Below are 17,744 nucleotides of genomic sequence, written 5' to 3' on the forward strand. Positions count from 1 at the left end.
TACTCTCTTTTTTTAATTTTTTAATTTTTTTTTGTCTTTTTGCCTTTTCTAGGGCTGCACCCTCGGCATATGGAGGTTCCCAGGCTAGGGGTCAAATCAGAGCTGTGGCCACTGGCCTATGCCAGAGACACAGCAACGCAGGATCCGAGCCGCGTCTGCAACCTACACCACAGCTCATGGCAACCCCGGATCCTTAACCCACTGAGCGAGACCAGGGATCGAACCTGCAACCTCATGGTTCCTAGTCAGATTTGTTAACCACTGAGCCACTACGGGAACTCCTTGTCCTCTTTTTTTCTGATGAGAAAACTGGACCTAGGGAGGCAAAGTAACATTACCTAAAGATCTTATAGATATTAAGAAGAAAATTTAGGAGTTCCCTTGTGGCTCAGTGGGTTAAGGACCCAGCATTGTCACTGTTGTGGCTCTGGTTACAGCTGTGGCTTGTGTTCATTCCCTAGTGTGGGAACTTCTGCATGGTGCAGATGTGGCAAAAAAAAAAAAAAAAAAAAAGGAAGAAAAGAAAATTCTTTAGGACTAGGGCTCACAAACCAGTGCTCTTTCTGCTCAGCCTTGCACTGTGGAGCTGGGCTGGGGCCTGTCTTGGGCACAGGCAGAGTGAGGCATGGACCTTGAGGGTGCTGTGAGTGCAGGTGGGGATGGCTCCCCGGAGACTGGGATGAGCCTGCCCTTCCCAGCTTTTGCTTTCTCTGCAGGCTGCATGTTGTGCCTGGGTCAGTCTACCTTCCTCCGCTTTAACCACCCGGCTGAAGCCAAGTGGATGAAGAGCATGATTCCGGCAGGGGGCCGGGCCCCTGGCCCCCCCTTTGGTCCTGGCCCAGGTAGGTACGCAGGTGGGGCAAGCGGCTGGTTTGGTGGCACCCCACAGCCAGTCCTCCTTCTTGCCCACTCCAGCCAAACTTGTAGTGTCAGGGCAGGACAATACCCGTGATCTGGGCTTGCTGCCACCTCCCATGGGCCCACTGGTGGAGAGTGCCAGGCAGTCTGGCCACTGGGAGAGATCCAAGAAGTACTGCTTGCCTGGAATTGGGAATCATGTGCCTGAAGGATGGAGGGCTCTGCCAGCCTGTGTCCCACTGCCCTGGAAGGTGCCCCCTTAGTGTCTGGGACCCTGACTCTCTTGTGTCACCACAAGACAGAAGAGCTTCACTCTTGAGGGTGGCCTGAGGAGGCAGAAGGAAGCATCTGATTGAGCTCCTGAAAGTTCTGGAGGGTCCCACCTGTTTGTGATCATGGCCTTGGGTCCTGCCCCACCCCCAGGCCATGCCATGCCAGCTGATGACTCAGTGGAGCAGCTGCAGTTTGTGTGTGAATTATTGATCCCCGGAGGAGAGTTGGTGATTGTCTCAGGGAACCAGCACAGCCCCTTCAGCGCAGCTGCCTAGTGGGTGGGGTACAGGCCAGGAGACTGCCTGTAGGCCTGCTGCCCCAGACTTTGCACAGGCATTCAGATGGCTGTGGGATGGCAAGTGTCAGCATGGTAGTGGGACAAGTGGACATGCATGTCAGGTACACCTAGTGGGATGGCATCAGTGGCTTAAGTGGATAGTCTAGGGATTTGAGGAAAGATGGGCAGTTACTGGCATCATCAGTATCCATAGCGACCCCTCTGATTTTGGTCTCACACGGTCCCCACAATTTTGGACCCAGACTCGGTCTTGCAAAGGCTTTCCCTTCTCCTTCACCCCTTACTTTTCTAGGCCCTTGGGGGCGTGGAAGCCTGGGTTCCAAGTCCACTCCTTGGGTAGCTTCACCCTGCCCCCACCCTAGCCTTGTTATGCCGCTCCCTCAGCTGTTTGGGGCAGTGGTTCCAGGGACTCCTGGTTGGGTGACGAGGTCTGGGGCAGGGCAAAGGCAGGCTTTTGCTGGCGTGGCTTAATGGGCTAATTGGAGGCACTGGGCTGCACCTAGTTGCTGGCCAGCCTGGCTTCCAGGAACTGGCCTATAGGGCCAGGCCCCTCCCTTGCCTCTGATTGGATAAAGTGGTGCTGCACTCACCCCTCACTCAGCCCTGGAGGCTTTGTGCTGGTGTGTTTTCCTGGGTTTCAGCTGCTCTGTTGGGAGACCCTAATGTCCTGATAGACTGGGACCCCCTGGCCCTGGAACTTCTGGCCTGCCCTCCAGCATGCCCCTCTGCAGAACGGCTACATGCTCTTTTTTTTTCTTTTTTGTCTTTTTGCCTTTTCTAGGGCTGCTTCCTGTGGCATATGGAGGTTCCCAGACTAGTGGTCTAATTGGAGCTGCAGCTGCCGGCCTGTGCCAGAACCACAGCAACGTGGGATCCAAGCCGCATCTGTGACCTACACCACAGCTCATGGCAATGCCGGATCCTTAACCCACCGAGCAAGGCCAGGGGTTGATCCCACAACCTCATGGTTCCTAGTCGGATTTGTTAACCACTGCGCCACGATGGGAACTCCTACATACCCTTCCTGAAGGAAAGGTCGAGGAGGCTGGGAAAAACAAGGCAGGAAGGAACCTGGTCTTGGAACCGGCAGGCAACAACCAGGCCTAAAAGTGCCTGGCACTGTTGCCAGCTCTGTCCTGTATCATAAAATGTTGGAGCCCGAAGAGCCCTGCCCGTCCTCTTCCTTTACAAAAGGCAACACCAAGAGCAAACGCCTTGAGGAAGTTGCACATCAGGTCAGTGGCAGAGCTGGCGCTCTCCAGAGCCCTTGCAGCCCCACTCTGCTAGCAAGAGGTGGGGAGTGCTCGTTCTTGTACATTTGTAGCACCCTGGGGCCTCGAGGTGAAAACCCGGGCCTGTCACATCTTTGTATTGCCCTTCAGGAGAATCAGAAAGCCTGGTGAATGGGAACCACACTCCACAGCCTGCAACCCGGGGACCCTCAGCCTGTGGCAGCCACAGTTCCCTGGTGAGCTCTATTGAGAAGGACCTGCAGGAAATCATGGACTCACTGGTGCTAGAGGAGCCTGGAGCTGCTGGCAAGAAGCCTGCCGCAACTTCCCCACTGTCACCGATGGCCAACGGTGGCCGCTACCTGCTGTCCCCTCCAACCAGCCCCGGCGCCATGTCTGTGGGCTCCAGCTATGAGAACACCTCTCCAGCCTTCTCTCCACTCTCCTCACCAGCCAGCAGTGGAAGCTGTGCCAGCCACTCGCCCAGTGGGCAGGAGCCAGCACCTTCCATGCCCCCGCTGGTGCCTGCCCGTTCCTCCAGCTACCATTTGGCCCTGCAGCCCCCACAGTCCCGACCCAGCGGTGCTCGTCCCTCCGAGAGCCCCCGCCTGGGCAGGAAGGGGGGGCATGAGAGGCCGCCCAGCCCTGGCCTCCGAGGTCTCCTGACAGACAGCCCTGCAGCCACTGTCCTGGCAGAGGCCCGCAGAGCCACAGAGAGCCCCCGGCCGGGTGGGCAGCTGCCCTTGGTGGCAATCAGCCTGAGTGATTACCCGGCTTCTGGTGCCCGCAGCCAACCCACCAGCATTCCTGGCAGCCCCAAGTTCCAGCCTCCGGTCCCTGCTCCCAGAAACAAGATTGGCACCCTCCAGGATCGCCCTCCCAGCCCCTTCAGGGAGCCGCCAGGCACGGAGCGGGTGTTGACCACCAGCCCCTCGCGCCAGTTGGTGGGCCGAACGTTTTCGGATGGGTCAGCCGCCCGCACCCTGCAGCCTCCTGAGAGCCCCCGCCTAGGCCGGCGGGGCCTGGACAGTATGAGAGAGCTGCCTCCCTTGAGCCCATCTCTGTCCCGAAGGGCTCTCTCCCCCATGCCCACCCGGACCACCCCAGATCCCAAAGTAACCAGGGAAGTGGCGGACAGTCCTCGGCCCCGGCGCTGGGCAGCCCATGGGGCTTCACCAGAGGACTTCTCCCTGACGCTGGGGGCGCGGGGCCGCAGGACACGGAGCCCTTCCCCCACACTCGGGGAGTCTCTGGCACCCCGCAAGGGCAGCTTCAGTGGCAGGCTGAGCCCGGCTTACAGTCTGGGCTCTTTGACGGGGGCTTCACCCCGCCAGAGCCCCCGTGCCCAGAGGAAGCTCTCCAGCGGGGACTTGCGGGTGCCTGTGACTCGGGAGCGGAAAAATAGCATCACGGAGATCAGTGACAACGAGGATGACCTCCTGGAGTACCACCGGCGGCAGCGCCAAGAGCGGCTTCGGGAGCAGGAGATGGAGAGGCTGGTGAGCGGATGCCAGGGAGGCTGCCGGCATCCATAGCAGGGGCTCTGCCAGGGTGTGGGCGAGCCAGCTGGCAGGGTGGGAGGGGCCCTGGATAGGGCCTGGGCTTCCCAAGCTTCTCCACTTCCCCAGTACACTGTAGTGACCAGTATCTCAAGCCTCTGGTGCCCTGAAGAACTTTCTTTGCAGTCTCTAAGGCCTAATTTAATTTAATTTAATTTAATTTTTGCTTTTTAGGGCTGCACCTGCAGCATATGGAAGTTCCCAGGTTAGGGGTCAAATCAGAACTACTGCTGCCAGCCTAGGCCACAGCCACAGCAACAAGAGATCCAAGCTGCACCTACACCACAGTTCATGGCAATGCCAATCCTTAACCCACTGAGTGAGGCCAGGGATCAACCCACATCTTCATGGATACTAGTCAGGTTCGTTACCTCTGAGCCACAACGGGAACTCCTCTGAGGCCTTATTTTAAATTCATGCTAACTTTACATTTATTCTATAAGGCAATGTTTATTTTAATGTGTAAATTAAGTTTACATTATTTATCTGAATACAGTGAAGCTCTAGAAAAACACACTACATTCATATTGAGGTCTTGCACACCTCTCAGTTTGAGAAACAGGTCTTAATGACTAGAAGACTGAAGCCCAGAGAGGGGAATGAGTTTGTCTGAGGTCACACAGCAAGTTCTGGTCGAGCTGGAATTGGAATCCAAGTTTCTCGTCTTTCCAAGGCTATTCTTTAGAAAAGCCTACTTTCTTGCTTCTCTTGGCCTCTATAAATGGATGAGAGCTGCTCACCGTGGTCTATGCAGGATCATCTGGGAACGGGGGTGGCAGGGGAGAGGAAAGAACAGGATGGGCAGCCCCTGGCTGATCTAGGCTGGCCTGTGTGATTGTAATGGTGTGTGCTGGGGTGTGTGCATGCACACTCTGCCTGTGGGTGCATGTGGGGGCTGGGTGTGGCTCTGGGCAGCTGTCCTGGAGATGGCATCTGAGCTGGGTGGGGGCTGGGATTCCCCAGATAGCACAGGGAGCTCCGGGGCTCTGGCTGGTGTATACACACTCAAGCAACATGGATAGGAAAATAGATTCTGCTCTCTCTCCCTTGTGAGCAGAAGAGAGGGGTTCTCGGGGGCCCAGGGACACTGGGATTGGTTTGAGGCGGAGGAAGGAGAATCAGAACTGAAGAAGTTTGTCTGGACACCCTTGCAGAAGAGGTTGGGACAGCTTTAGGTGAGGTGAGGGTGTGGGATAGTGTGTTAGTGTTGGGTTGGGGAGGGATGAGGCAGGATCCCTCGTTTTTTTCTGTTGCTGTTATCTTCTCTTCACTCTTTTGGCCTCTGCTTAGACAAGAATGCTTGGCCTACCCTGGGGTCTCATCCCAGAGAGGGGACAGTGAACCTGGCACAGCAGGGTGGTGGGCCCAGCCTCCCTCGACTCCTCCTCCGTTCAGCCTTCCCACCCCCACCCTGCTCCAGCCCCACGTGTCTCACCACCAGCTCTGACCTGCCCCACCTGCCACTTTAAATCTTGGAGGCTGCCTGCCCTGCCCCTCCCACCTCTACAGGCTGCTTATCTGGGTCCCGGGGCAGGGGCGGGGGCACTGGCCCAGCCTCCTGGGTTCTGAGACTCTGTTCCTGGTTTTCTTGACATGGAACTGGGCAAGCAGCAGGAGGGAAGCTGGGTATGTGTCCGGGGGCGGGGGAGGGGGGGTCCTGGCCAAATGATTGGTGAAAAACACCAGATGTTGAGGGACCCAGAAGGAAGAGCCGTGGGAGCTTGGGGAGAGGCGACCCAGACCTGGAGCGTGACTGCACCGTTCCTCCTTCACTTTCTAGGCCCCCTGAGCGGTATCTGGGTGGGCTGTGTGTGGGGAGGGGGCAGATGAGGCGACAGGGCCCTGGAGCACTGACACCTGGGCATTCAAGGTGGGAGGGAGGTGAGGGCTGCCTGAGAGTGACTTCGAATTGAGAGGAGGATGGGGAAGACCTGCCCCGGGTCTCTGGGGCAGGGTGTGTGCACGCTGAGGACATCTTCCTGTGAACCTATGTCAGGTCCTGTGGCCCCGGGTCTGTTTTCCAGCCCTGTCTGTGTCGGTGCCCACCTGTCTGTACGCTAGACTGTGTTTATCGGTGTGAGTGTGCGCCAGTGTGCATTTGTGCATGTCAGGACTGGCGTGTTTGTGTGTGCCTGCCTAACAATGCGGGCCCGGGGCACGTGTTGTGTCCTTGTGTGTGTCGGTGCTGGTATGTAGGGGTGTCTGGATCTGTGGATTGGGGTCTGTGGGTCTATGTGTATCCGTGTCAGTGTGAGCACCTGCTTGTTTATCTGTGTCTCACCGTGGTCTTTAGTCTGCTTACCAGTGTGTGTTCCTGGATGTGTCTGGATGTGTCCACAAGGAAGCCCACCCTGGGACAGAATGAGAAGGGAAAGGAAACAGGAAGACAGGAGGGGCTGGCCACGTGGACAGGTGGCACAATAGCTTGGTTCCTCCTGCCTGCTTCTGGGACACCCTCCCCCCTTCCCTCTGCCTCCCTAGACTCTGTGCTTGGGGCTCTCCTGACTTGATTTGGAGGCCCTGGGGTCCTAGTCCTCTCTCCTGACCAGACACTGTCCCCGGCTCTAGCCCCACGGGGACCCGCCTCATCCCCTCCATGCCCTGCTCTGTCCACCCTCCCCAGGAACGCCAGCGCCTGGAGACCATCCTGAACCTGTGTGCCGAGTACAGCCGGGCCGACGGGGGACCTGAGGCCGGGGAGCTGCCCAGCATCGGGGAGGCTGCGGCAGCCTTGGCCCTGGCCGGCCGGAGGCCCTCACGCGGCCTGGGGGCGGTCACTGGGGCCTCTGGGCGGAGCAGTGAGGAGCCTGGAGGTGCCACCCAGCGCCTGTGGGAGAGTGTGGAGCGCTCGGATGAGGAGAATCTCAAGGAGGAGTGCAGCAGCACTGAGAGCACCCAGCAGGAGGTGGGACTCGCAGGTGGCCCCAGGAGGCAGGCTGGGTGGTGGGTGCCAAGGCCCCAGCGAGTGGGACATAATTGCAGTTCGGGACAACATCAGGGATGAGAAGTGTAGAAAAGAAGAGGCAAGGAAGAGGGGGAGGGGTGGCTGAGTTTCCCAAGCTGTAAATATGCTTTATGACCTGCCTTCCCTTGGGGCCCCACCCAGGCCTGGCTCTCAGTGGTGAGTCTTTATTCCTTTCAGCTGAGCCCGAATTGCTCCCCTTGCAGGGAGGGGAATTGCCTCCTATCTCAGTCCAGCTGCTCCTTCCCAGCGCCATTTTCTTAGTCATCCTGGAAGGCTCTAGGCTTCCCCAGCTGATGGCTTCTCTCCCCTCTAGCATGAAGATGCACCTAGCACCAAGCTCCAGGGAGAGGTGCTGGCCCTGGAAGAGGAGCGGGCTCAGGTGCTGGGACGAGTGGAGCAGCTCAAAGTCCGTGTGAAGGAGCTGGAGCAGCAGCTGCAGGAGTCGGCCCGAGAGGTGAGAGCGAGGGACCTGGCTGGACTCCTTCCCAGGCACAATTGACGGCCTGCACAGTGGCCAGAGTCTAGCTGCCTTGAGTGGCCTTGACATGGCCACTGCTGTTGCCTCCAGGCTGAAATGGAGCGGGCGTTGCTGCAGGGGGAGAGGGAGGCAGAGCGGGCACTGCTGCAGAAGGAGCAAAAGGCGGTGGACCAGCTGCAGGAGAAGCTGGTGACCTTGGAGACGGGCATCCAGAAGGAGAGGGACAAGGTAACACCTGGCCTGGCTCAGTGCTGGGCACCAGTGGCCTGGGAGAGAAGGAGAAAGGCCTTCTCTAGGGCCCCTTACCCCTTCCCTCACGTTCATCCTGCAGACCAGGTGGTCTCTGTGCCCCTCCAGGGGCAGGGAGCCTTGTCCTCTGTGGAAAATACCAGCTTGAAGGGTGCTGCCAGGGTCTGGGCTGGTGTCTGGGGTCTCCTCTGCCTGGTCTCTGTTCTACCTGTGGGTGCCTGGGTGTCTGTCATTCTGGACCCGTCTAGGAAGTGCCGAAGCCCCTTCTCTGGCGGTGAGCACAGCCCAAGGGACTGGTGCCGGGGAGTGACTCAGGTTTGGGCCCCTGCATCCGGAGGTGTCCCCCACCCCCCTGCCCAAGCCTGCCTCTGGGGCTTGGGACATGGTCTTTGGGAGAGGGCCCTCATGTCTCTGATTCCCCTTCCGAGTCTGCAGCCTCCCATCCCAGATGGTCCCAGCTCCTGCCCCTGCCCCTTGCAGATTTCGTGCCAGCCTGCAGGGGCCGCTCCGTCCCACTGGGGCCTTGCCAGCCATGTCCAAGATGCCCAACAACGTGCCAAAAGCTCTGAAGTGGAGAGGGGCCACCTATTTCTGGACTTGACAGTATTTTTCCAAGAATTAATTTTCCTTCTGGATTTTTTGAGAGCGTCTTCCTCCTGCCCCTCAATTTTGAAGCTCAAAAATTCTTTGACCCCCTGGCCTTTTTTTGGAGCTTTGGTTCTGGTCCCCAAAACCACACTCCCAAATTCTGTGCCAAATTAACTCCATGCTTACCAACCAGGCCTGCACTAACGCCCCCCTCTAATCGCTGTCCTGGGCTCTCCGCATGCCCCTAACTGCCAGTGCCACCCAGGCAGGCAGGGCTGAGCCTTGCCTGCTTTTGCACTAACTCCATGGGCACCTCTGTGCCCTTGGCCTCTCCCCTCTAATGTTGCCTCCTTCCTTTCTTGGTGTGGGACCCCAGGGTTTTGATCAGAAAGGAATGGGCAGGGAGCACTGCTCAACTTTACACAGTGGGGCAGGAGGTGCACAAGACTGGGGGAAATGCTTGGCTGAGGAGCTTCTCAGCCTGAAGGGCTCCTCTCACTTGGAAAAGCCAGGGTGCTGCCTCCACAGGCTGTTGGCAGTTTCCTGCATAGTGGAGAGGCAGGCTGTCCTCCAGCCATTGCATGCCTTCCCTCCTGAGCGGAGGAGTGAGGAGTTCCCTTGGTGGTGGCATGGCCTGGGGAGGGTGTGGACAGGGCCTCCCTGCCACACAGTGGCTGCCCTTCTTAGCTTTCCTCTGGGGCTTCCTGGTTGCAGATACTCCACCCAGAGGGTGGGAAGGGGTAGGTGTCTCCCCACTCCCAGCCCTGATCCATCCTGAGCAGAGGGTATTTTGAAGGCTGAGTCTGAGCATGGGGAAGTGCTTGGCTCCCAGGAGCTGGCCTGCTCAGGTCCCCCTCTCCAAGGATGGGGGTGGAGGGGTGGGCAGAGGCAGGGGTCAGCGTAGACACGCTGGGTGAAGCTCAGCATTTCCGAAGGAACCTGCCTGATCTCACTTCTCATTGACCAGGCATTGCCTGGAGACTTGGACTTTGCCTTCTTTCTGGGCTCAGTTATTTGAGGTGGTGGTGGTGGTGATGGTGGTGGTGGTGGTGGTGGTGGTGGTGGTGGTGGTGGTGGTGGTGGTGGTGGTGGCAGTGGTGGGGAAGGTTCCCTCAGCTTCCCTTCCCAGCCCCCAGCCCATGGCCCCACTCTGACTTGGGAATCAGTAATCAGTTTCTCCTCTGCCTGTCCTTCGGAGGGGTGACTCACCAGCTCCTCCCCTCACCCCCCTTCCCGCCCTCAGAGGTGTCATCTCGCCCCAGACACTGCCATCCACCTCCTCTCTGTACCCACTCCTGGGGCTCCTATTACCATGGCAACGGCCGAACTAATTGCAACCCTCATCCTGCTGAAGTTCAGCCTGCAGTGCCAGCACCCCACCCCCACCCTGGGCAGGAAGGGGAGGCCTAGGGGGTTGGGCTGGGGTCCCCTCCACTGCACTGCTGTAGCTTTAACAGCCCCAGCTCCCAATTCACACCCAACCCCCTGGATTTAACCTTCATCAACTTTACCCTTGATCCCAGGGTTAAATTTTGGTCTCTCCATGGGCAGTGGAAGGGGGGAGGCTCCGGGTCTGTGGTATGGAACCAGCTTTGGCCCTGACTGTTTGGAAGAGAAAACAGAGGGCCTTTCCTTAGGACCTAACCCAGACCTTTCTAGTTCAAGGGACTCCAAGAGACCAAAATTTCTACCTGGGACCCAAACCCCTGCCTGTGACACCATGGCCTGCACCTCTGAGCCCTGTCTCACGCCCCAGCTCCTTGCCCCTCCCACCCTGCACCCCTTCCTCCTTGATTCCCGTGCTCCTCGTGGCTTTCTCCTCTCCTGGTTCTGCCCTCTTTCCTTCCGAGCTCTCTTTCTCTTCTCCCTCCTCCCCCGCCCCCGCGCCCCGCGCCCCGCGCCGCCGCTGCCCCGGGCCGGAGTTGAGGAGTGTGTGTTCTGTTTCTCCCCTGTGCCCGCCCCCTCCCCCTCGGGCGACCAGGAGAGGGCGGAGCTGGCCGCGGGACGGAGGCACCTGGAGGCCCGCCAGGCGCTCTACGCCGAGCTCCAGACGCAGCTCGATAACTGCCCCGAGTCAGTGCGGGAACAGTTACAGGAGCAGCTGAGAAGGGTCAGTTTCACCAGCCCCCTCCCCCGCCCCCGAGAGCCACCCGCCCGGAAGAGAGGAGCGGTGGGCCGGGACCGCCTGGGCCCTGCAGTACCTGCCGGACGCCAGGGTCGGTGCTGGGGCTTGGAGGGGACAGGGAAGGACCGGGGAGGATGGAGGTTCCCCTTTGTGCGACTGCAGGCAGTGCCGCCCGGATGGGGGCAAAGCCGAGCGGAGGAAAGGGGGCGGGTGGGGGGCAGGTCCCTTCCTCCGTTTTCCCCGGGTCCAGCCCCAGAACTCACACCTCTGTGTCCTGGCCTTCCAGGCTCAGAGTGGTATTGTGAGTACCATCCAACCGCCTTTGTCACTGTCATTCAAGGAGGCAGAGGCCCTGGAGACTGAGACGAAGCTCTTTGAGGACTTGGAGTTCCAGCAGCTGGAGCGGGAGAGCCGCGTGGAGGAAGAGCGCGAGGTGGCGGGCCAGGGGCTGCTCCGGAGCAAGGCGGAGCTGCTTCGCAACATCGCTAAGAGGAAGGTGCGCCCCACCCCATCCCTGCCGCAGGGATCCAGTGCCAGCTTGACTGCACCTTGCTGAGCGGTTTCCTCATCTGTGAGACAAGGACAATAACAGGCTGTTATGAGAATGAAAGATGATGTCTGTGAAGACAGCATAGGGCATGGTCATTGTAAGCACTCCATGAACAATAGCTATTGCTATTGAGCCCTGACTCCCAGCCCTTCCTCCCTCCCTCCAGTCCTCCAGTGGGAAGTGGATTGGGCTCACATTTGGAGCCAGGCACTGGCCGGGCAGGGAAGTGAAAGATGGAGGAGGTGGAGGAGGAGGAGGACGAAGAGGAGGCTTGCTCCTGCCTTTGTAGAGCTCTCTGTCGGATGGAAGCGCTGAGGCACATACAGGACCTGAGATCTGGATATTAGAGCCAGTTGGGGTCCTGGAAAGGCATCACCTGGGTTCCAGCCTTGGCTCCGCCCCCCTCGACTGAGCGGTTAAATAAGGGGACTGGGTATCGCATCCTGGCCAGTTTTGGAGCTCTGGATGCTGTGATGTCTGCTTCTGATCTCAGCCAGACCAGGCAAGGTGATGGGGTGGGGATTTGTGCGTGTGTGGGTGGAGAGTAAAATTGGGAGGAAGGGTTAGAATGCAAATTAAGTGAGGGTTAGGAAGGTCAGAGAGGAGATGGGTGAGGTTGGCCCAGGTGGCTGAGACCTGAGTGTTCAGACACACATATGCACGCATGTGCTGTTTGCCTGGCTCGAGTGAGTGGGTGGAAGGTGAGGGCAGTGAGATCAGGGGAGGGGTGTCAAAAAGTGATGAGTTGGGCGCTTGAGGGCTAGCCTGAATTTGATGGTAAGTGGGGAGCCACTGGACTTCTCCCTGAGTCCAGGTTCCTTGCTTTTCTCCCTGAGTCCAGGTTCCTTGCTTCTCTCCCTGAGCTGCTCTGCCTTACAAATGCATCTGCTTATCTGTGAAATGGGCATAGAGGCACCCGCCTCATAAGAGAGTTAAACGAGGTCAGGCATGTAAAGGCTTTGAGTCCTTGGGTCTTGATGGGATTCTCAGTAAATGGCAGATCTTGCTGTGAGAATTTCACTGGTTGGTTTGCTTCAGTCTGCTTGGGCTGACCCCAGATTTAGTACAGCTCCCTTCTTCCTTCCCTTCCCTTCGATGTCTTGCTGATCATTGAAGGCCTCCTCTTTCAGGAAGCCCTCCTGAGATAAACCCAGCCCATTTTCCTCAGCCCCCATCCTTTTTCTCTTGCTCATTACCTTTTCATTTCCTTTTAGCACATGATCATTGATCCGGGCATTGTGCTAAGCCCTCTTGGGTATGTGGAGACAGAAAAGACACTGGCCCTGCCCTTGGGTCTGACAGCTTGGGCAGGGTTCTGGTGTTGGAGACATATATTCACAAGTAACAATGATACAAGGCAAATGGTCGAATGGAATAATTTGAGCACAGCTGACTATACAACAGGGCCGAGCTGAGAACACGGAGGGCTCAGGGTTGGGGGGAGGCTGGAAAGCGTAGGCCCAGTTCCAGGAACCCTTGAGTGCTGTCTGAGGAGTTTGTGCTTTATCTTGTGAGTTCGGAGGAGTCACAGAAAGATTTTTGAGAGGCGTGATCTACCTTTACTCGTGGATTAAAAAAAAAAATCGGAGTTCACGTCTTGGTTCAGTGGTTAACGAATCCGACTAGGAAGCATGAGGATGTGGGTTCAATCCCTGGCCTTGCTCAGTGGGTTAAGGATCCGGCATTGCCGTGAGCTGTGGTGTAGGTGGCAGATGGGGCTCCAATTAGACCCCTAGCCCGGGAACCTCCATGTGCCGCACATGCGGCCCTAAAAAGATACAAAAACAAACAAAAAAAATTCAAGTAATATACCTTCTTTTTAGAAAGATTAGAAAATTTAGATCAGCAAGCAAACAAAAACAAATCTCAAAGGCCACTTTAGGAAGCCATTTGTGGCAGTGTGGGGTGGATCAGAAAGTGGAGAGAGTGGAAGGAGGAGGCTGGGGAAAAAGTCCAGGCTGGGAAAGCACAGGGCCTGGACTGGGGTGGTGGCAGTGGGATGGGGAAGTGGGCAGATAGAGAACCGGGCAGTATCTCCAGGATTCTAGACACAGGGTGGGGGGCGGAAGTGAGGCTTGGAAACTTAAGTGCTGGCTGGTGCGCCTGATGGGGTCACTGGTCAAGGGGGGTGGGGGGAGGAGCTGACCACAGCAGCCTGCCGGGGTTTCCTTGGGTGAGATGAGGCGGAGCAGAAGAGCTGGTTGATTCTCTTCACCCAAGCCCAGGTCTCTGGGCAGGAGAGACAGCCTCACCTCACCTCGGGTCTAGCCCTGTGTTCCTCCAGGGCCTGACCCAGAACCCTCATCCCCTCCAGGAACGCCTGGCGGTCCTGGACAGTCAGGCTGGGCAGATCCGGTCCCAGGCTGTGCAAGAGTCTGAACGCCTGGCCCGGGATAAGAATGCCTCCTTGCAGCTGCTGCAGAAGGTAGTGTCCTGCCGGGTTGGGTAGGGAAGCAGGGCTAGGGAGGGGCTGGGGGGAGCGGGAGGGGCGTGCAGAAGGGCTAGGGTGGAGACTTGCCAGCCACCTTGGGCTGCCTTGCCCTCACTCCCACTCCTTTCTGATTCTGCCACTGTGGCCTTGCAGGAGAAGGAGAAACTGGCCATGTTGGAACGAAGATACCACTCACTCACAGGGGGCAGGCCTTTCCCGAAGACCACGTCGACTCTCAAAGAGGTAATGTGGTTGGATCAGCCCCAGCCTGAGGCCCAAGTGCTCTCCTGGGAGGCTCTGGAGCAACACGTGGCACCTTCACCCCACTGGCTGAGGTCGAGTATGGGGACGTTTTCCTGAACTGGAGAGACCTGGGTAGGACCTGAGCTGGAGAGCCCTGAGGTCTGGCACTGGATCCTCTATGGCTCCCAGCTGCTGCTTTTCAGCTCCCTGTCTGGCTCCCAGGAGCCCTCTGATCTTACCATGTGGGGTGACTGAATACTCCTGGGGGATGTAGGAGGCATAGGTGGGGAGGATGGCATCTTGGAGGCTTCGCGAGGGCCAGGGCTGGGTCTAGGGGGTCCTAAACTTGGAGCTCCCCCGGCTTCTGTCTGGAACTAGGCTGCAGGCTTGAAGTGGGCATTGAGGCTGCTTCAGCCATTCTTTGCTGAGTCTTTGCGTGCCTGGTGAGCGAGGTCCAGCCAGGACACGCCTCCCGGCATAAGCAGTTTAGGCCTGGGCTGGGGTGGCTGAGCTGAGGGCGAGGGCTGAGGCCCCTCACATGTACCCTCTCTATAGGCTGAACCGCTCATCTCCGCGTCCTCAGAGATGGGGCTGGGGACGGTGGCTCTGGGCCCCTTCCCAGGGTCTCCTCAGGCTGGGGCCTCCTCTGTCCCCTTAACCCCACCTGCTTCCACTGAGCTCTGCCCCAAAGCGCAAGAGGTAATCACAGCTAACTGCCTGCTCTGCTGTGCTCACTGCCTGTCTGCCTGCTTGCTGAGCTTCTGCTCACAGTTCCTCCCAACTGCCCAGCTAAAGGGCGTGTGGCAGTCTACCCTCGTCTGGCCAGAGTTTGTGAGAGTGCTGTTCTATAGGTGCCTGGGCCACCGGTGCAAGATCAGAGCATCGACTGGCATTTAAATTCATGTGTATTCTGCATGCCTTCCATCAGCTCTCATAACACACTGGACCTTCCCGCTCATTTTCCTTTTCCATGACTCCTGGAGGACAGTCAGCTTCCGGGGCTAGGCCAGCATGGGCCCCCCTGGCTGAGGTGGTCTTAGGTTCTGTGCTTTGATTCTGCATGCATTTTGGATACCTGCTGTGTCCTTAGCACCTAGATATGAGCTCGAGATTCTGAGGATATGCTCAGGGAGTGTGACAGTCCCTGTCTTTCCAACCCACAGTCTAGTAGTGTGTTAGCATCTTTTCAAGTACTAACCTTTGGGAAGTGGGCCCATTTTTCCTACCTGGGCTTTTAGCTGCTCCCTGCTAAGGTCCCTTTCTCAGGGCCCATCTTGCTCAGGCCCTCGTAGTGCCTCCACTCCCACACCTTCCAGCTCTTGCTCCAGCTGGTGGGATGCGAGAGGTCCCTCAGGAATGGTGTGACTGGTGCCCAGTGATGCATGTGTATGCCTTTTTTGGGATGCCCAGGGTACTGGAGACAGAAGGGTTCTCTGGGATCTGGCTCCTGGTCCTTGGTGGACTCTTGGAAGACCTTCCTCAGGCTTCTTCAGCCCTTAGTCAAGGGCAAACCCAGGAATGGGCCTTCAAGATGCTAAGGCAGCCTCAAAAGTGGAGTTCAGGAGCCTCCAGACAGTCATTTCCGCCTGTCCTTTCCTGCCCCTCCTTCCCCACAGCCATCTGTGGCCACAGTGGGCAGCTGAGCTCCCCCGCCCTGCTCTGGATTCTGTATTGAGTGGAGTGATGGCTCTGTGGCATGGAGTGTGGGTATCAGGTACCTGGTTGAATCCTGTTAACCTGTTCTCTGCCCATCCCTCCCCCTCCTACTGGGCACCCTAGGAGTATGTGAGCCTGGCAGAGGTTCTCCAGCTGTGCTCCCGCTTGGAACCCTTTGCTTCTGCCACCTCCCCCAGCGCGCTCGCCCAGCCCCTGCCTGACAGTGAGGTACCAGCCACTGAGTGAGCCCATCTATGCCCACGGGCCTCCTCGCGGAGGCCCTAGATTGTCCCTCAGGCCTGGGTTGGGGGCAGCCGGGTCTGTCTTCCACAGTGAGGGAGAAGGGCGCTAGCATAGGGGGGTTGGGTGGGATTCCCTCTCTCTCCCCCAGAGCCTTGGGAACTTCCTTCAGCTCCTGATGGCTCAAGGAGGGAGGGCCTGCCCTAGTGCGAGGGCATCCTTCTGAGAGGAGCCTGGCTTTCTCGGGCTCCACCAGCCTCCTCTGCTCCGTGCATCCTGCCTTTACCCTTCCCTTGCCCACGGGCAGGGCCGCCTCTTGGGTTCCTGTCCCATTAACCTCTTGTATTCCCTCCCGCGCCTGGCCCTCCCCCAAGTACGTGACGCTTGAGCAGCTAAAGGCGATGTGGGGTACCTCGCCCGGGCCCACAGCCCCTGCGCCGGGCCTGCCTCCCTGGGCCTCTGCCTCCCAGGACCTGGTTCCCACCACCTGCCTTCCTCCCGTGCTGCCCTCTTCCTCCTCCTTGGCTTCTGTCACGCCTTCGCCCCAGGTTGGTGGTCTTTGTGTTCCTGCCCCCCCCCCGCCCCCGCAGCCCACTCCGTCTGTGTGTGCCTTGCTCTGTGTACTGGCATCTCGGCCCTCGCCTGGCCCCGGGGAGTGCTGAGTGCCTGGGGGCTCTGGCTGCCTGGCATCGTGGTTGGCAGAGCACGTGTCTGTGGTCTGGGAGTTATGCCTTGTTTCTCGTTGCCCTTAGCGCATCCACGGCCACTGTTTTCTCACCGTGTTTTCTTCTCTTTACGCTCTCCTTTCTCCCTTCCCTCCCTTTCCCGTCACCTTCCTGCCTGCTTGCCTGATGATGGCCTTTCTCTACCCTTCCTCCAACCATCTCCTGTCTTCCTTCTTCCTCCCTATTCCTTTCCCCTCATTTCTTGACATTTCCTCTCCATCCTTCCCCTCCTGTCCCCTGTCCCCTTCCCCGTGACCCCTCCAGATGGAGAAGCTGCTGCTCCCCGCTGTAGACTTAGAGCAGTGGTACCAGGAGCTGATGGCCGGGCTGGGGACTGGCCCCGCTGCAGCCTCCCCTCGCTCCTCCCCCCCGCCTCTGCCCGCCAAAGCTTCCCGTCAGCTGCAGGTAACCCCTTCTCCACTGCCCACCCCTGCCCAGGCCTGCTCCTCTTTGCTCTGGTTACCTCCTGCTGACCCATCAGCCACCCAGTGCTACCTTAGATGGTGGGGGTCAATCCAGCCAGGGCAGCAGGGGCCTCTAGACCCTGAGAGGGGAGTGAGGGTCTCCCCGTGGGTGGCTTGGGGAGCCAGCCTCCTGAGTCCGAGGGTGACATGCTTGACTGTCCCATGGAAGGGGTTCGGGAGCAGTGGTGTCTCGTGCTGAGCTAGACAGGCTTGGCTCTGTCCTTGACAGCCCTCACCCCAGAGCTTCTCACTTGGTCTGGGGGCCTGACACACCCTTGAGTCTGTTGCAGTGGAATGAGTGTGTCCTAGGAGAGGTGCCAGTATTTTGCTCTCCTAGTCTCCCCGGGGGTGACATTTGGAGGCAAGACAGAGTGGGACAAAGACTCTGAAGTGACAGCCCTGAGGACACAGCCAAGCCTCCTCAGAGTTGCCATGGGGGGCAAGGGCCTGCTTGAGCCTGCAGCAAGCTGCTGACCAGGGGGTAGGGAAGGGCATTTGGACGTCTTCTACCCCAAGTTTCACTGCACTGACCAGCTGTAGTGTTGAGACACCCATTCAAAAGCCATTCCTTGAATGAAGACACTGCGCCTCTAAGACTGTGATCTCAGCTGAAAGTCCGTGTTCCCTCCTGAGGAGTCTGTATGGCACTTCTGCTTTGGGCCTGGCTGCTTAGAGATTTCTACACGTTTTGATTTATTTAATCATTACCCCAGGGCTGTGAGGTAGATAATGATAACTCTTGTTTCATAGATCAAACACTGGGGCCCAGAGAAGATAAGTAATCTCCTCGAGGTCACACAACTAGGAAGT

General features: G+C 58.2%; 2 protein-coding genes across 51 annotated transcripts in view; both read left to right on the plus strand.

Annotated features, from left to right (window-relative positions):
* The window catches only part of IL10RA (interleukin 10 receptor subunit alpha), a 926,736-nt gene that overhangs the window by 609,022 nt on the left and 299,970 nt on the right, over nucleotides 1–17,744 (plus strand). The gene's annotated exons all lie outside the window — the stretch shown is intronic.
* The window catches only part of PHLDB1 (pleckstrin homology like domain family B member 1), a 47,335-nt gene that overhangs the window by 15,328 nt on the left and 14,263 nt on the right, over nucleotides 1–17,744 (plus strand). For 24 of the 50 annotated variants that reach the window (XM_084976277.1, XM_084976281.1, XM_084976283.1 and 21 more), the window contains 8 exons: nucleotides 717–842; nucleotides 2,812–4,160; nucleotides 6,844–7,125; nucleotides 7,499–7,639; nucleotides 7,754–7,891; nucleotides 10,966–11,121; nucleotides 13,490–13,600; nucleotides 13,760–13,849. In XM_084976277.1, coding sequence (XP_084832403.1) covers nucleotides 717–842; nucleotides 2,812–4,160; nucleotides 6,844–7,125; nucleotides 7,499–7,639; nucleotides 7,754–7,891; nucleotides 10,966–11,121; nucleotides 13,490–13,600; nucleotides 13,760–13,849 — 2,393 coding nt within the window. Of the gene's footprint in view, nucleotides 1–716; nucleotides 843–2,811; nucleotides 4,161–6,843; nucleotides 7,126–7,498; nucleotides 7,640–7,753; nucleotides 7,892–10,481; nucleotides 10,611–10,965; nucleotides 11,122–13,489; nucleotides 13,601–13,759; nucleotides 13,850–16,119; nucleotides 16,294–16,734; nucleotides 16,876–17,744 lie in introns of all 50 variants that reach the window. The other 26 variants (XM_084976263.1, XM_084976267.1, XM_084976271.1 and 23 more) reach the window with 3 other exon arrangements.

The sequence above is a fragment of the Sus scrofa genome, chromosome 9 (genome assembly GCF_054392235.1).
Source record: "Sus scrofa isolate SSC_HxYL_T2T_F1_AM1 chromosome 9, Sscrofa_HxYL_maternal_Yorkshire_Landrace_v2.0, whole genome shotgun sequence".
Lineage (NCBI taxonomy): Eukaryota > Metazoa > Chordata > Mammalia > Artiodactyla > Suidae > Sus > Sus scrofa.